The following is a 15766-nucleotide window of genomic DNA, read 5'->3' as shown; positions in this document are numbered from 1 at the left end:
CTACTGCTAACATTACACTAAGTATTCAGGTAGCTGGAGCAGCTTGTCATTATTCACGTATCTCCTACCTGGATATCCCCCGCCTGTGGGTTCTTGATTTTCCTTTGTCTCTTGGTGAATCAGCATTTGCCTTTAAGACTTTTTTTTTTTGGGGGGGGGCCATAAAGGGAATACTGGTAATGTAATTTATTTAACCCTTGAATGTCTTAGTGTTATTCCATTGATTTACATGTACCTGACATCTTGGTTGACCATTTCCTTTTTCTCAAAGTTGTTGAAATTTCTCCATTGTCTCTGAGCAGTGAACGGAGAAGAGAAGCCCAAGACCAGCTGGGTTTTGATTCTTTCGTAGGTTTTCTTTTCCTTTTCACTGTTCGAAAGTTTCTAGAATTTTCTCTAGATATCAAAGAAGTATAGGTATATGTGTTGATTTAATTTCTTTTGCACTGTGTTTAAATATGCTCTTTAAATATGCAGCCTCGGGTTCTCAGCTCAGGAATGACGATGGAGATGGTGGTTGTGATTACGATGACTCTGCTCTGGGGTATTCTCTTCTTGAAGGAATTCTTCTACCCATGTATTGGGTCCCCTGGTTTTGTTGTCTAGGCCTCTCTTTTTCCGTCACTACCGTACAAGTCCTGGGAAAGCTTTTCAAGTGTATCTTTACGTCTTGAACTTAATTTCTTGCAGTATGCTTTCTGCTGCTAACTGCTTTCCATGAGGTTTTCACTGCAGCAATTCACGTAAGCTACCCTGACTCCATGTCTCTCCTTTTAGATCAGTGGTGGAGGACAAACTGAGGTTGAAGTCTGGGTCTGGTCCCGGTTGCTCTTTACATGTTGTCTACTGCTTTGGGGAGCCCAGGTGAATAGTTGCAGAAGAGACCATGTGGGCACCAAGGCAGATAATATTTTCGGTGGTCTTTGAAAGGGAAAGTTCATTGACTCTTGCTATAGATACTATTTAGTTTGATTTTCTTCATACAAAAGTTCTCTTGAATCATCCTAAAAAAACAAATAAGAAAATTTTCCAGGGGTGCCTGGGTGGCTCAGTCCTTAAGCGTCTGCCTTCAGCTCAGGTCATAATCCCAGACACCTGGGATGGAGCCCTGCATCAGGCTGCCTGNTTTCCAGGGGTGCCTGGGTGGCTCAGTCCTTAAGCGTCTGCCTTCAGCTCAGGTCATAATCCCAGACACCTGGGATGGAGCCCCGCATCAGGCTGCCTGCTCTGCTATGAGCCTGCTTCTTCCTCTCCCACTCCCCCTGCTTGTGTTCCCTCTCTTGCTGGCTGTCTCTCTCTCTGTCAAATAAATAAATAAAATCTTAAAAAAAAAAAGAAAAACGGGGCGCCTGGGTGGCACAGCGGTTAAGCGTCTGCCTTCGGCTCAGGGCGTGATCCCAGCATTGTGGGATCGCGCCCCACATCAGGCTCCTCTGCTATGAGCCTGCTTCTTCCTCTCCCACTCCTGCTGCTTGTGTTCCCTCTCTCGCTGCCTGTCTCTCTCTCTCTCTGTCAAATAAATAAATAAAATCTTTAAAAAAAAAAAGAAAAAGAAAAAAAGAAAATTTTCCAAACATTCCCTTTCTCTTTTTTGTTATATTAAATCTATCTCATAGGAGGATATTTCTCGTTAGTCTTCATCTATTTATTTTTATTTTCTGGACCTTTAATATCCTTTTTGCTTTTTTTTTTCCTGTTTCTTCAGCCTCCCCCAGAGAGGTTGTATGGGAAGGTCTGGTGGGTCTATCAGAGATGAGTGTGGGCTCCATTCTGAAATGTTGAGATTTCCAATACCTTTGTCTTGCAGTCTCTGTCTCTCTGTCTCTGTGTGTGTGCATGTGTTTGTGTTTCACTGAAAAGTCAAAGTCACCCTCATAGTGAGTGATGTGTGAGATGAGTAGAAGGTGGGATTCATTCTTACCACTTTACGTAGTAAAGGAAGGAAAGAGAGGCACAGAGGCTATAATAATACAACCAGAGTTTTGAGTTTAAACCCTGATCTCTTGAGACACCTGGGTGGCTCAGTAGGTTAAGCATCTGACTTCGGCTCAGGTCATGATCTCGGGGTCCTGGGATCGAGCCCCACGTCAGGCTCCCTGCTCAGTGGGGAGTCTGCATCTCCCTCTCCCCTCAACTTGTGCTCTCTCTCTCTTTCTCTCATCATCTCTCTTGCTCTCAAATAAATAAAATCTTTAAGAAAAAAAAAAAACCCTGCCTTCTTGCTTGAAGCCCTCAGTCCCACTTCCCAGCTGGCAGCCCCACCTCCAGCTGTCCTGACCTGATATGGTTTCTACCTTGGGCAAACCTTCCTTGGGGTTCTTTGGCACCTGTGGCTCTGGGTAGGCTGCAAATCTCATTCCAGGGAAGAACTGCATGGAGCCCTGGGAGGTGGGGAGGGGGGTAGCACACAGCCAATGTGTTCCATGCAGCTATTTTTGAACATTCAGAGAATTTATGATCTGAATCCTTGTTATGTTGTACCTGAATTGTCCATGGCCATATGCGTTCTTGCCATGGGTTTCCACCTGGTAATTCCCACACCTAGACTTCCAGAAGCAGAAGGTGAGACTGTCTACCTGCACAAAGCCGGGCATATTTGCTGCCCTCCTACGTGAACATAAAATCTTGTTTAAAAGCGGTTCCCCTTCACTACATATGTTCTCACAGACTAACAGGGTGCGTGCCTGTGAGCGCACTTGTCGGAGGGGAAAGAAGGAGCAGGCTGTGGGCACACTTCTTTGTGCAAACGTGAATTGGAAAATAAGGCATTTTCACAATTGAGTCAGCTCCAATTATCTGCACTTCTGGAAAGGAGATGTGGTGCAGATGATGGAAACCAACAGATAACGTGCAAATTACTTCTACTTGTTTTGGGATGCTTGCTATAAGTGAGGAGGAGCCTGCCAGTTCACACCAGGCTGCTACCCCTTACCCCTCACAGATTGCCCCTCTGGTCTGTGCTTACTCAGGAGGCCATTAAAGCCAGGCTACATTTTCTGACCTGCTTGCCCGTAGGCCTGAATGTCAGCCCCGGGCGGGTGGCCACAGGAATTGAAAATGCCTGAGGGGAATAAGCCCCACACAGAACCTCAGGACTGGACCCCCACCCATCCTCTTCTCGGCGCATCACTCCTACCCCCTTGTGCTCCACCTGGAGGACTCTCACAGCATCACATGTCCACTGCTCTTCAGCCTGTCCCAGCTTCTTCCCTGTACCGCCAAGGAGATACACGATCGCTCCATTTCACATTTACCGCCATTCAGTTTGCTCCCAGCTTCTCTTGAAGGCTAGGTGATGATCAAGGAGGTTGAATTGCAAATAATAAAAGAAGGTGGGAAAATCTTTTCCCAAACGAAAAATTGTATCGGTACTGGAAACAACAGCAACACTGCATTTAAGTTCTTACCCTGTGCTTCTTCATGCCGTTTTTAAATGATGGGCTCTGTCCCAGAAAACTGTCTGCTCAGGAGAATTCATCCCCCAAGTCGCTGTCTTTGTTCAGACAGGCAGCCCAGAGGGTCCGGAGGCTTCGTGGGCACGCAGGAGGAGGCAGGTGGCGGCTGCACCAGGCTCTCTCATTTGGTCACACTGCGTAAATACGCGTGCCTCCCCTGGGCCCACGTAGACGCATGTATTTATGCTTCCTAAGCTGCGTATTTCAGGGCTGTTACTGCATTTTGGGTCCCCACAATGTTATCGACATGAAGGGAAAAAGAGGGCTCGGCACGTTCCTGGAGATGTGGCTACGATCACGGGGGGCTGGTGTTTGCTGAGCCTGTCCTGTTCGGCATTCGGTGCCGCTCTCCGCCACAGGCAGCCTGCCGAGGGGACGGGCTTGGCGCCAGCACGGCTTCCCAGCCTGGGTTTCTTGGGTAAACTTGGAACCGAACTTCCATACTCAAGTGGGAAAGTGTGTTCATCGTAAGTGTGCGCCTTGGTGACGCGTCACGTGTGGAACACCTCCCTGTAACCTGTACCCAAACCAAGAACTAGAGCACTCCCCATTCCCAGAATCCCCTTCCGCCCCCTTCAAGTCGCTCCTCGCAGCTTCCCAAGGGCAGCCACCCTCCTGACTTCTCACGGCAGAGATCAGGTTCTCCAGCTTTTCCTTTACATGAATGAAATCAGGTGGCACAGCCCCTCTTGTGTCTCATTTCTCTCGCTCCCCTGTGTGTTTACGAGATTGATCCGTAGCCCTGCACGTCGGTGGGGTTCGATCATTCTTGTGGTTGTAGAGTGTTCCATTGTGTGACCGTACTAACACGCACGCTTCTATTTTATTGTTGATGAGCATTTGAATGGTTTCCAATTTTCCCTTTATGAACAGCGCTGTTCTTAAAACTCTTGTGTGTGTCTTCTGGAGACCATAGATTCATGTTTCTCCTGCACACGTTCCTAGGAGTGAAATTGTGGGGTCATTGCCTGCTTTCAGCTTTAACAGATACTGTCAAATATAGACTAGATATTTCTACAGGGCTTTTTAGTTGTGGGAGGCTGGCTAATATCCTCACCGGAGAATAACAGACAGGGGTGGCTCTTTCAGACAGCACAGTGTAGTGGGTTTCAGAGGGAGAGAGACCTGGTGTATTAGTTCAACAAGTGTTTATTGAGTGTCAGTGTTTTAAGGGGCTGCTGTGACAAACCACCACGTGGCTGGTGGCTTAGGACAAGACGAGCTTACTCTCTTACACTCTGCAGGTTAGAAGTCTAACATGGGTCTCCGTGGGTGGCAACCAAGGCATCAACAAGCCCGTCCTCCCTCCAGAGACTCCATTTCCTTTCCTTTTCCAGCTTCTAGAGCTGCACTGGCTCAAGCCTCCTTCCTCCATCTTTAAGGCCAACAGCATAGCATCATCTCCTCATCCCTCTCTGCTCTGTCTCTGCTTTGTCCTCTCCTCTGGGTAGCGAAGTCTCCCTCTACCGCCCTCCTACAAGGACATTGTGATTGCATTTGCTACCCACCCACGTAATCCAGGATCATCTCCCTATCTCAGGATCCTTAACTTAGTCACCTCTGTGAAGTCTCTTTTGCTATGTAAGGTAACATCCACAGGCTCCGGGGATTAGGACCCAGATACCTAACCATGATTCAGCCTCCCGCACAGGGTGAGGCGGTCCTCTCCTGATTTTCCCCATGTCATCCACAGAGCCTGCCTTTGTGGAGCTGCGGCCTCGCACATCACAAAGCAGCCCAATGGTTCTGCTACTCTCGACGTTTTTATTGCCTTGTGGGAAAAGGTTGATGGGTGGGACCAGAGAAACATATTTAAAGGATAGATGACAACATTTGTTTCATCAAATTGTAATTTACCTTCAATGGTAATAAAGACTATCAAATGGGTAGGAAGAAAAATTACCAAAATGCAAGACACCATAAGTGCAATGTGGGATCTCAGATTGGATTCTGGGACAGAAAAAAAAATGGACATTAGGGGAAAAACTGGTGAAATCCAAATAGTCTATAGTCTAATTAATTTTGTTTCAAGAATTGTACCATGGTTATGCAGGATGTTAGCAGCAGGGGAAACGTGGTGAGGGATATGCAGGAACTCTCTGTATTATCTTGGCAATTTTTCTCTAAATCTAAAATTACTTCAAAATAGAAAGTTAGGAAAACTGAGGGCTTCAGAGGGGAGGGGGGTGGGGGATGGGATAGACCGGTGATGGGTAGTGAGAAGGGCACGTATTGGACGGTGCACTGGGTGTTATATGCAACTAATGAATCATCGAGCTTTACACTGGAAACCAGGGATGTACTGTATGGTGACTAACATAGTATAATAAAAAAAACATTAAAAAAAAAAAGAAAGGAAAAAATGCAAGGCATCCACTCAGGTACAGTAGAAAAGCTCAAATTCTATCTATGTGACCTAAGAGGTGGAGTCCTGTGTTGGCAGAATGAATTTAGGAGATCCGAAAGGGTAATGTGAGACTTACAAAAGATATAACTACTGGGGGCACCTGGGTGCCCCGGTCCGTTAGGCGTCTGCCTTCGGCTCAGGTCATGCTCCTGGGATCCTGGGATTAAGCCCTGTGTCGGGGTCCCTGCTCAGTGGGGAGCCTGCTTCTCCCTCTCCCTCTGCCCCTCCCCCCCGCTTGTGCATGTGCTCTCTCTCTCTCAAATAATAAAACCTTAAAATATATATATATATGCGTATATATATATATATTTATATATATGTGTGTAAAACCACTGAAGTGTGAATGGAGATTGGTGGGTATGAGGCCAGTAAGATGGTGCTTTTATCTTGTCGGGAACACGTGGGTCATCCGTAGCACCTCCCCAGTCCCCCGGGGAAGTTGGAGCGGGGCTGGGTGCTGCGTGGGTGTGAATAGAGAGAGGCCAGCCTTCCGCCTGTGATTGATTCATCAACTCCTCCCCACCCTCCCCCTAGGCCGTTCCTGGCCCATCGCAGGACTCAAGTCTGTTAAGGGCTCCCCAGTGGCTTGCCAGCTCACAGCTGAGTTGTTATCTTCCCCGCACACACTTATCTGGGCACGGTTAGAGCTTCCTAATAAAATTTGTCACTGACTTTAATCCCATCACTGTCCAGACCTGGTGATTAGCCCCTCTGGTTGTTTTGGCTTTGCTCTGTACCTCCAGCTTCTTCCGAGGAAATTGGTAGAGATATGAGTTCAGAGAGAGCTCTTGGCCCTATAAAAAGAGAACGCAGAAGAAGCAAACCAGGACCACGAATAATTCTACAATAATTAGATACAAATGACTTAGTCTCCCTCCTGCCCTCCGGTCCACCCCCATTTCAGGCCCACAAGGGACAGAAGCAGGAGAGGGGGACGTCTTCTCTTGTCTGTGCTGTGAGCTGCAGAGGCTGGCCTCACCTACACGCTCTTGACAACTGCACCTGCCCCCTGCCTTCCTCCTTGGTCTCCTGAGATGGGGAGGGGGTAATGGACAGGTCTGGGCAGGGGAGAGGAGGCTTAGTCAGCTCACCTGGAGCTCATGCACCCACACCCCGAAACTGGCTGTGGAATTTCTGGGCCATATTTCCCCTCCCCTCTGCCAAGCCCCATGGAATGTCCTGGCAGGCTTCTGGGGTTGTATAACTCTCCACGCAGCTGCATACTTGATGCACAATTTGGAGCCCAGAAAGAGAGTGGATGTGGAGAATGCAAAGAGGGAATTCTCTCAGGGGCACGTCCACTCAGCAGATAGACGGGGGTGCCCCCACCAAACACATGGGCTGTACCTTGCGTGTGTGTAGAGGGCGTGAGTGCACTGAGATACGCTGTGTCTCTGGGTGTAAATATGCAAACATCCCCTCACTGTGTGTGTGTGTGGGTGGTATGTACAGGGGCACACTCTTGGGGGTTCTGCTCTGCCTCGGAGCTGCTCACCTGCCTTGCCTCTCCTTGCCTCTGCGTCATCCTGAGAGTCTGATGCCCCTCCCAGCTCCTGAAGGTAAACCTGTTCCCAGGAAGCCCATGTGTTGTCTCAGCTCTGGAGTTTTCCTTTCTCACCCATCGGGGCTTCATGCTCTGTCTTTGGGCACCTGCCAGGAAGAAGGCAAACACCGGAACGGCAGGGGCGGCGGGTACCTGCCATGCTTGTGCAGACAGAGCCCGTGTGAGACTGGAGGCAGGCGGCCCGGAGGCAGCCAGCCAGTACTGCCTCTCAGAACTGCCTGGCTCCCTGAGGTCCTGCTCTCTCTGTAGCTAAGAGCTGGCACCTCTGTAGTCTCCAGCCCCTGCCCAGGGCAAAGACACAGAGAATCTGCATTGTCAGCCCGAATCAGCCCTGGCGAGGGTGCTGCAGGAGCTATGGGAGGGGGGAGAGCTCACCCTGGGGACAGGAAGAGGTCTGCCACAAGAAAGCACCGCAGAGCAAGGTGGCTCCAACAACAGAAATGCCTCGTCTCATAGTTCTGGAGGCTGGAAGTTCAAGTTCGAGATGTAGGCAGGGTCGGTTCCTTCTGAGGCCTCTTTCCATGGCTCGTAGATAGCTCTCTTCTCCCTGTGTCTTCACATGGCCTCCCCTCTACACATTTCCGTGTCCAAATTACCTCTTCTTATAAAGATGTCAGCCAAATTGGATTAGGGCCACCTTAATGACCTCATTGTAACTTAATTACCTCTGTAAAGACCGTATTTCCAAATACAGTCACATTCCAAGCTGGGGTTAGGACTTCAGCACGTGAACTTAAGCACATGAATTTTAGGGATACAGTTCTAGCCATCACGAGGAGGACTCTGCCTCCTGTCTGTAGGCCCATCTCCTAGCTAGCTTCCTGTTAGAGCCAGGGAGTGTCCCCCAACAGAACCCTAGCTCTTTCTCCTGCATTGGGTGATAAGGAAGCTTTTGGTCTGGTGGCTTACAAATTGACTGCAAAGAAAACAGAGTAGTTTTGGGGGGCTATTTTAATAACTTTGGATCAGGAGAAGGCAATGCAATGTAGTGGCACAAGCAACAACTTTGCGACGCGAGACAGTAGTTGTGTGGCCTTGACCAACTTACTTCACCTCTCTGAACATGTTTTTAAATCTATAGAGTTGGGCTATTGTGAGGCTTGAGATAATGGGTATGAAATGCTCAGGGCAGTGCCTGGCACTCAGCAGGTGCTCAAAACTTCTTTGCCTCTTTCACTTTCCATTACGGTACTGGTGCTCCCATCATTCCTGCAGACACTATAGTGTGACAGACGCTGAACCCAAGGAGCTCCTGGCAAATGCCTGCTGTCCAAGCAAGGAAGCTGGGACAAGGGATGCCGAGTGCAAGGTGCAGCCCTAATTCTGCTTCTGAATGAACCACACTCAAACATCATCCCTGCTGATGGCGGGTCAAAGACAAAACCTCCGTGCAGAAATGGTTCTTTGAACACCAAATTTGGGAGAGAAAAAAAAGGGCTCATGTGGGCAAAGGCTGGAAACAAAAAGGAATGGAGTCCCTTTTCCCTACAGGGGCGGCACTCAGACTTGAACCTCAGCCAGAACCATATGGAAGGCTTGTTAAAACAGATTGCCAGGCCCCACCCTCAGGGTTTCTGATTCAGGAGACTCCAGGTGGGGCCTGGGAAGTTGCCTTTCTAGTAAGTTCCCAGGAGATGCTGATGCTGCTGGGCCAGGGACTTGGGGAAGCATTGCTGAGCAGTATTTAGTCCCGGTTTAGGGTTGGTATCACCTGTTTTCTCTAGTCTATTCCCTCTTTGCTGTTGTCCTGGCTGCCAGATCAGATTTTGCTGTGCTTGTCCTGGGGGATGCAGTGGGGAGGAGGGCAGGCTTCTAGAAACTTCTCCATCCTTTCCCTGATTTACACAGGACTTTCACTTGTTAATAGGCAACTACTTCTTTGGCTCTCATCCTTCTTCCCATTTCTCTTTTTACCCCTCTTTTGTGTTTGGGCCTCTGGACATCTTACCATGACTGAGAAGTGGACCATGGCATATAGCTCCCTCACCGCTGCCTGTGCTGACCCCAGTGGGGAGGAGGCAGATGCAAAAAGAGCGTCTCTCCCTTCACCATCCTCATCTCCTTGGCCCCATGTGCCTCTACCCCAACGCAACAGTTCCCTGGCCCCAATTCCCTGATCACTTTGCTAAAGTAAATAATTGCTGATGCATGGTGACCCAGGGTCATAGCCAATGGAGGAATGTAATTAGGGCCCTCATTTCCACCCATTTTGGGAGCTGTCTTCCAGCTGATACTTGTGTCTCTGATCCCTTGTGCCGATGTTCATGTCCTCCCTCATGCTCCCCTTCGGAGACCGGAGAGCTTGGGCTGGAATAGAATTGCTCGTGAGCAGAGACTTTCCCCACAGAAGGGAGGGGGCAGACCATCCTGCGCCAGGGAGCTGGGAGCATGGCCCTCACACCTTTCACACCACCCGTCACAGTGTGTGAGTGCTCTCTTGTGACTCTTTCCAGGAAGGATCTGAGACTAGAAACTTGGCCCATGCCGTATCTTTCTGGACTGCCCAGCACCACATGGTCGCCCTTGCTTTTTTAGTGTTCCCGCATCTTCTTTTACCCATGCCTTTGGAGCCCTGCTGATGTGTGCTTGGGAGAGGTGGGCACGCTCTACGCTTCCTGCGCTGGGAAGGCCTGAGTAGCTTGTAATGTGTTGTGGTAGGTGGGATGCGACAGTGGGAGGCAGCAGCCTTGCCTTTTATTCCTGCGTCTTCCATCTCTGGCTGCTGGTGCCAGGATGCCTTGCTGGGGGAGATGATGACAGATAACTGCATTCCAGGTTCTTCTGGAAGCGTTCCCCCTGGTCAAAGCAGGGGAGGAAAACATCTTCTTGCCTTTACTCCAACTCCCCAAGCTAAGCCAAGACTTGAGACAAAAATAAACCTGTGACTACGCCAAGAGAAAAAGGCCAAGAATCTCTTGTGTGTCCTTCCAGCATGCCTTTTTGGGATGGGAGGGGGCTGTTGAGGAAGGAAGTGGGCAGTAAGTGATGTCATGTTTTGGTGTCTGGTGTTTTGAGCCTCATTTTGGAAGAAGGTCCATACTAAGCCTGAGAGAAACAGAAGGTTTCTTAATTTAAGAAAAAGAGGCTCATTGGCTGTCATCTCTAGGAAGGTCATTGCTGCAAGAATCTTGCACAGCCCCGCCTTGCACCCCCGTGCGTGAGTGCAGATCCCAGCCTGGTATGCACAGTCAGTTCTGGGTCACTGAGGCAGCTGAAGAATGTGAGCTCATTCTCGTTCTCTCTTTAAGGGCCTGGCCAGGTCTTCCCTTCCTGGAGTCCCCCTGGGTCCAGGAACCATGCTGTCCCCTCCTTCTTCTCGTAGAAAACTTCCCACAGGCAGGGATGTTCCTTGACTGCTTGCCCCACTATTCTATCCCCACTGGGCATATCAGGCACAGCAAACAACAAAACATGTCTCCCCGCCCCCGCCCCCGCAAAAAAAAAAAAAAAAGATTTTTTTTCTTGCTGGAGATCAGTGCAAGAGAACCCTCTTTAAATTTTTGATTTGTGAGTAGGCTTCTACGTTGCTTAATATCTGTTCTATACAGTGTATTCCCGTGTATTAGAAATTTCCCCAACTGTCTAAGGGCTGGACCTGTCTGTCCCTATAGACTCTCCTCCACAAAACCTCCGAAGCTGCTCAGCACATCGGTTATCGTTGGGGGAACGTGATGCTGACCAGGAAGGCAATGGCTGCTGCCTCCAAGTCCCTTCCCATGGTGACCCCCAGAAACCTCAAGTCAGGGAGCAGTGAAAAGGGAGTCCAAAGCAACACCTCAGCCAAAAGCACCTGGAGGTGGGATCAAGCTGTCCCCTCCCCCACTGCTCACCGGGTGAGGACTTCCAGGTCTGCGTGGATGGGCCTCGGCTGTGAAGGGTGAGCCCTGACTCCACCTGCTGTCCCACTTGCCTGTCTTACCCATAGTCTCCTGGAGGTCTGGTCAACCGCCATTTAAAAAGAAAGGGGATGGGTGTTGGTGAGTCAGGACCTACCCTGAGTTAGCAACGAAGACAACCCATACCTCGAGTGTGTGAAGAAAGAAGAGAGCGTAGCCTGGGAATTTTCAGGCTTGAGTCCTCTCATTTTTGAAGCCTCCAAGCCTTGGGTGGTTGAGTGCTCAAAGATTGGGTCCCTGTCTGGCTCCCTGAGCCATGAAGTGAGAAGCTGAGGATTAGACTTGCCTGCCTGGGCTTCTCTGGTTTTCCAGTTTGCCCAGAGGAGCTCCAGGCCAGAGTGGAACAGAATCCTAACTCAGGAACATGCAGAGATTATTCTGGAATTTCAGAGAGAGTACTGAGAGGCTCTCCATGGAGGTTACAAGTCCAAGGGGACAGCATGTCTGCCTCCTTGGCCATTGGCTCTCCGCTGAGCAGGTTCCTCCAGCTCCAAGGGTGCTGCACTGAGGGGAGGGCCATCCTTTCTGGTCCCGCAATTATCTCTGGTCCCTGCAGCCACTCTGTGGGGAGCAACTCTCCTCAGCAGCCAAGTGATGGAAGAGTTGGGGAGGGGGAGTGAAGTGAACATGATCACTTGCTGCTGATAGAACAGTAATGAAATTAACGGGCAGTTAGAGCTTCCCCATTAACAGTGGAGTCAGTGTGTCAGAGGCACTTAGGGCATCAGTCCTCCAGATGTCATCCCAGGACAGACATAGAGCTGCTCATCTGTCCTACCTACCTCTGTGGGAAGACCTACCTGATTCCCCAGAAAGAACACTCCCTTCCCTTTGGAAACCTTGGTGTGCACCACTCGCTGGGGAGATGTGGGAGGCCAGGGTTTTGCTAGGGTTGTTTCTGAGGCCTGTGAGAGCTACACAATGTAGAAGCATTATATAGAAGCATTGCATAGTTGCCCTGAGTGCCAGGGAGCACCACAGCAGCCCAGACCTGCATCCCAGCCCCACGTCTCTTAGTAACTTACTGTGTGAGCCTAATCTCCTTACACAGCCTCTGTGGATGCCAGTTTGTTCGTTTGTAATGTGGAGGGATCCTATGGAACAGTCATCTTCCTTCCTGGAGGAGGGAAGGGAGCGGGTGGGTGTCCAGGAAGGAAATGGACAATGTGACTGAGAGGCATTTCATCCGGTGTCCTTAATCTGGAGTCATTGGCCTGGGGCCTCCCGCTGGGCTTTTGGAAGCTGATGAACTCTGTGAAGTTGTCCATAAAAAACAATGGATGAGTGAGCATTTTCTAGAATTTGTGAGAAGATTCTCAGAGAGGTCTTGGCCCTTACAAAGTGAACCCCCCCACTGGCAGCTTTGTATGGGAGCAGTCTGGACTTCAGCCACTAGATTGGGGAGGACAGGCCTCCCCTTAGAGGCAGCACCCCACTCAGCAAACTTGGCCTTTCATCCAGTAGATGGAGAGAGCCTTGCTTCTGATTCCGGGTGAAGCTCTTAGGGTAAGATGGAGAGACGTGACAAGTGGAAGTAGTCACATGTGACAGGGGAGTCAGAGAAGGGCAGATTTCCACATGAGGTACATTGGCCTTCTCCCCCCTGGTAGGAGTAGAATTGGGGCTGTGAGACCAGGACATGTCCCTTAATTTCCCTGGGTTCTGGTTTCCCTGAAATGGATCAACTGTGGTAAGAAACATTGGCCAGGCAGGAATTCTGGGGAGATGGCTCCTCCTAGCTTCTGAACCCCTTTGAATGTGAACCTGGCAACAATTCTTGGCTGGCTGGACTTGTCTTTATTTGTGGGTGTTCCAGGTGCAAAGTTGAACATTGTCAGGGACCAAGTTGCCTGGTTAACTAAGACCTACAGTCTCAAACCATATGGCTCTGAATAAGGGGCTAGAAGCCTGGGAAACTATGGAGAAGGAAAACAGTCAACTGTGCAATGTAGCAATGAGGTAGAGAACCCTAGGCACAAGCCCAAATGAAGTGACAAGGTCAAGCTTATGCCTAACCAAGTATCTGTCTATCCAGCAGCTGATTTTTCACTTCATTGGAGAAAAAGGATTTGAGAAGGGTTGACCATTGTTAATAAGCCAGTAGTTTGCTACCAATTCAATTCAGTTCAAAGCAATTCAATGAATAAACCAAATATTTGTGAATTACCTATTGTGTCTTCAGTATCTTACCAGGTACTATAAGAAATAAAAGGCACGATCTCTGCTTTGATGAGCTCATCAGTAAGCTGAGGAGAATAAACATTTATAGAAGGAATAGCTAGAGAGAACCATGGCTGGGCTACATATAAATGTGCATCAAGAATTCAGTGTCTTGTTTAAGAGCACTTTGCTATTCTTATATACCTCCAATCTGTGGTTTCTAAGAAATTAGAGAATCCAGAGTACCTTATGTCTCTTCCCCTTTTTCCATTCTAGGTCTGGCTGAGGGAATGAGGTTGTGTCTGGTTAGATGAGGAGGTATGGTTGTCTGATTGGAGATTGCTCTTTCCAAGAGATCAAAGAGTATAGATTCTTTGACTTCCCTCCATCTCTTCCACCTTGTTCCACCCTTCCTATGCCTTCTGCCTCTGTCTAAGCTGACCACATGACTGGACACCCTTTTCAGTAAACCTTCCCTTCTCCAGAGGGGGAAAAGAAAGCCCTCATTTATAGCATATGCCAATTCGTGTGGTGTCAATACTCCCACTGTGGTGAGCTCAAGCTGGTTTAACAGCCAGATCACGAAATTCCTAAACATGTAATAATCAGCTGTCCTGAGCTGGCAACAGCTGGCTCTAGCCCACCGCTGTTGGCTCCGGATCACCCTGCGGATCTGATCATCACTGACCCCTTCATGGAGCCCTGGGTCCAGATCTTATTGGAAGAGTGGTGACTTCCATAAAATACCAGCTTGCGCACCTGCTGGGCAGCATCCAGTGGGAATGGGAAGTTCAGGCAAGGAGATGGAGCTCTATTTGGTACCTCGTGATTGCACATAATTATCAGAGGCAGAAACTGAATGTTGAGCGGGAGACAGAGGGTCTATGTGCTTGTTTGGGTTCTTAAATGTAGGAGAAAGCCTATCTTTTTGAAATATGCTGTGTGGCCTGGACGGAAGACTGGCTTGGATGACCTCTGAGATTTATTAAATCCATTTTTAGAAAACTTTTAATTATGTGAAGTCTTCTGAAGGACTAAGGGATTAGGGCCCCTCTGTTTGCAAGATGGTAACCTGGTCATCTTCCCACCCCTTTCACTGAGCCCATCTTCCTCACACCTTCCAATCTATCTTGCTCCAGGGTAATCTCCTTCCTCACCACAAGAAGTCAAATTTCCCCAGGTTTGGTTGAAAACATCAGTACTTGGGAGGTCAAAACTCACCTGGTCCCACCTCACAGGGATACCTATTTCCTGCAGTTTCTCCCTCCATCCCCTCCAAGTTGAGAGCCCTGAAAGGTTGAGGAGGAAAGCCTACCCATCAACTGGATAATGGGACCTGAGTCCAGGGGGTGCCGAGCACCTGAGAGCAGGGAAGGAGGGGAAGAGTCCAGTTCAGCTTCTCCGGGTGATGAGCTATCCCATCCTGGGCTCTGGTGGGAACCTGGCCAGCCCGCTGAAGGTCTCCGAGGGGGAAATCAACCAGAAATGTCAGTCAGGCAGTGGAGCGGCACAAGAAAAATCAATGCTCAATTCCAGACGCCAGGAGGGCAGGAGAGGGAGGATGGAAGGAAGAAATGAGAGCATTTGTTTGCAATTCTAATATAACAAATCAACAGATCACCAGGCAAAGATGCCTAATGAAAACGCACGTGATGGATGCGGGCGGGTGGAGAGAGGAAGGGAGGGATGGAAGGTCCAGGCACAGGCCAGCTGAGGAATTCAGAGATATCTGTGTCCACTGTGGTGCTGCTGCCAGGAGAAAGGGCACCCAGACCAGCTAGCCTGAGGCTGCAAGCCCAAATCTACCACTTACTCATCGTGTGGCCTCGGAGCAGTTACCTCACCTTCCTGCTTCTTCATTTCCTTCTCTGTAAAAGGGGGCCATCAGGAACACCCACCAGGTAGGGCTTTCATGGGGATAAAGTGAGATAACTGGGATAGCAGATGCTTGCTATATGGAAACAGCTATTATTTATTTCCTTATTTAAAACACCCATCATAGTGCCTGGTGAATAAAGTTAACTCCCTTTGCCCCTCGGGGCAGACTGAAGGCTGAAGAAGACGGAGAGGTTGGAGCCCAGGTGTCACCATCCAGGCCACGTCAGGGCCTTCAGTGTGTTTCCTCTCTGGGCCAATCAGATGGAACCAACACATTCTAGTCTTCTCTAATCCTGCTTTCAAATCTCCTTCTAGCTGTACGACGCAGGACAGACATTTACTAGCACAGGGTCTGGACTTCCTCAAGTGTAAAGTGATGGTAATGGTGCCTAGCTCAGCAGGCTAT

The 15766-nt window shown here is 49.3% G+C and overlaps 1 protein-coding gene across 8 annotated transcripts in view; it reads left to right on the top strand.

The window, feature by feature from the left end:
• The window catches only part of PLXNA4 (plexin A4), a 537871-nt gene that overhangs the window by 189013 nt on the left and 333092 nt on the right, over positions 1–15766 (top strand). The window contains exon 5 of one of the 8 annotated variants that reach the window (XM_034672302.1): positions 778–1000. The exons of the other annotated variants lie outside the window; for them this stretch is intronic. Coding sequence (XP_034528193.1) covers positions 778–927 — 150 coding nt within the window. The 3' untranslated portion in view covers positions 928–1000. Of the gene's footprint in view, positions 1–777; positions 1001–15766 lie in introns of those variants that run through there. 8 annotated transcript variants of the gene reach the window in all.

The sequence above is a fragment of the Ailuropoda melanoleuca genome, chromosome 1 (assembly GCF_002007445.2).
Source record: "Ailuropoda melanoleuca isolate Jingjing chromosome 1, ASM200744v2, whole genome shotgun sequence".
Taxonomy (NCBI): Eukaryota; Metazoa; Chordata; class Mammalia; order Carnivora; family Ursidae; genus Ailuropoda; species Ailuropoda melanoleuca.
Note: the sequence above shows the minus strand (reverse complement) of the source record. Positions and strands in the feature narration are given on the sequence as shown.